This window comes from Emiliania huxleyi (assembly GCF_000372725.1).
Source record: "Emiliania huxleyi CCMP1516 unplaced genomic scaffold EMIHUscaffold_5492, whole genome shotgun sequence".
Classification (NCBI taxonomy): domain Eukaryota; phylum Haptophyta; order Isochrysidales; family Noelaerhabdaceae; genus Emiliania; species Emiliania huxleyi.
In genome coordinates, this window is record NW_005197881.1 from 1 (window position 1) to 1,567 (window position 1,567).

General features: G+C 59.5%; 1 protein-coding gene across 1 annotated transcript; it reads left to right on the forward strand.

Annotated features, from left to right (window-relative positions):
• Positions 1 to 69: 69 nt before the first annotated feature.
• Positions 70 to 498, forward strand: EMIHUDRAFT_124494 (hypothetical protein; the record flags this gene model as incomplete). Its single annotated transcript, XM_005765590.1, has 1 exon — positions 70 to 498. The coding sequence occupies one exon, from the start codon at positions 70 to 72 to the stop codon at positions 496 to 498; it is 429 nt and encodes a 142-aa protein (XP_005765647.1).
• Positions 499 to 1,567: the final 1,069 nt, after the last annotated feature.

A 1,567-nucleotide genomic window follows, 5' to 3' on the forward strand; every position in this document is an offset into this window, starting at 1 on the left:
ATCCTCTCCGCCCGAGACAAGGGCACCGCCTCGGACTTTCTTGTCACCGACGCAGCGCTGGCGGGAGGCATGTCGGGCGGCCCTCTGCTGACCGCAGACGGCCGCGTCGTCGGCGTCAATACGCTGGTCCGCCCGGAGCTGCGCGCGCTCGGCAACTATGCGCTCTCCTCCGACACAGCGAGGGCGGCGGCGGAGGAGATTGCGGCGAGGTGCGTGCCGTCGGGGTGCGACGTGGCGGCGGGCGCGGTGCTGCTGCTGTACAACGACGGCGTCAACAGGCGGGAGGCGGTGGAGGCGGCGCTGGTGGCGGCCGGGCTAAGCCAGGCGCAGGCGACGGAGGCGATGCTGGGCGCGCACACAAAGGGGCGCGGCGTCGTCCGCTCTTGGTCCGCCGCGAAGGAGCCAGGCTGGGCGGAGGAGGCGGAGGAGATGATGGCGGCGCTGGCCGCGGCGGACCTGCTGGTGGAGGTGGAGGCGATCTTCGGAGGGGACGGGTGACAGTGGGGTCTAGACGCGCAGAGGTAAATAAATAAATAAACAAAAGAGTTGGACAAATGCCAAATTCCAAATCGAAAACATAGAAACCCAAACACAGGCGGCGACGTGCGTGGCATACGACTGTATCTAGAGCTCGTGGGTGAAGGAGGCGGGCACAAGTTCCAAAATTTTTTTAGATATTCTTACCTTCTTGCCCCCCTCCGAGACTGGAGACAGTCACCACAGATACATACGTCTGTGGGAGTGCCCCCCGCCCCCGCTTGCCCTGCCTGCGCAGGATAGCGTGCCCCGATAGCGCGGCGACACATAGCGAGGGACACTGCGCAAGGAGGGGGTGCGTCGACTTTTTTCTTTCTTCTTTTTTTGTCCCCTCGGGGGAATGTTCTCTCGGCGCCCATGGCCTTCTGAGGTTTCGTACTAATGACGTCCTTCTTGGCACTTCGGGCGTCGGTTGTGCGTATCTGTTTTGTCTAATCCCCCGGTAATGTGTTACGGGTATCGGTCGCTGATTGAACGCTACCTCTAGACCATCAATTCATCTACTCTGCTTACTTCGGCCGTCGGCCGCTCGGTGGTCGAGTGGCTTTCGGATCGAATCGGCAGGTTGACCCTTATAATTTTTTCTCACCTGAGCGGGCTCAATTTTGCTCTAGGTGCCTCCTACGATTCGATCCCGCGTTCTCAGGCAGTCGCCTGGTGCGTTGTTCGTTTTCGTCACGGGAGGGGCACAAGTTCCAAGGACGCACGCGTATTACTATTAGGGGACCCCTAAGGTTCCGCTGAGGGCCGGATTTTTTTAAGACCTTTTAAGAAACGAGGAGGTTTGGGGGCTGAACTTGTTTAAGAGATTGCAGGCACGGGGGGGTCCCTCTTTTAAGACCGTTTAAGAAAATCGGCCTCGCCGGCACATGCGTCGCTGGGTTCCGCGCCGTCGTTTTCTCCAATACTGCCGTTATTATACTTTAGGCACAAACCCGCCTCTGAAGACACATCTGTAAGTCTGGTGCACTGGCAGGAGCCACACTCGCATAGGGGACGCGTGCCAGCTGACTGTAGCCAGCTTCACGCT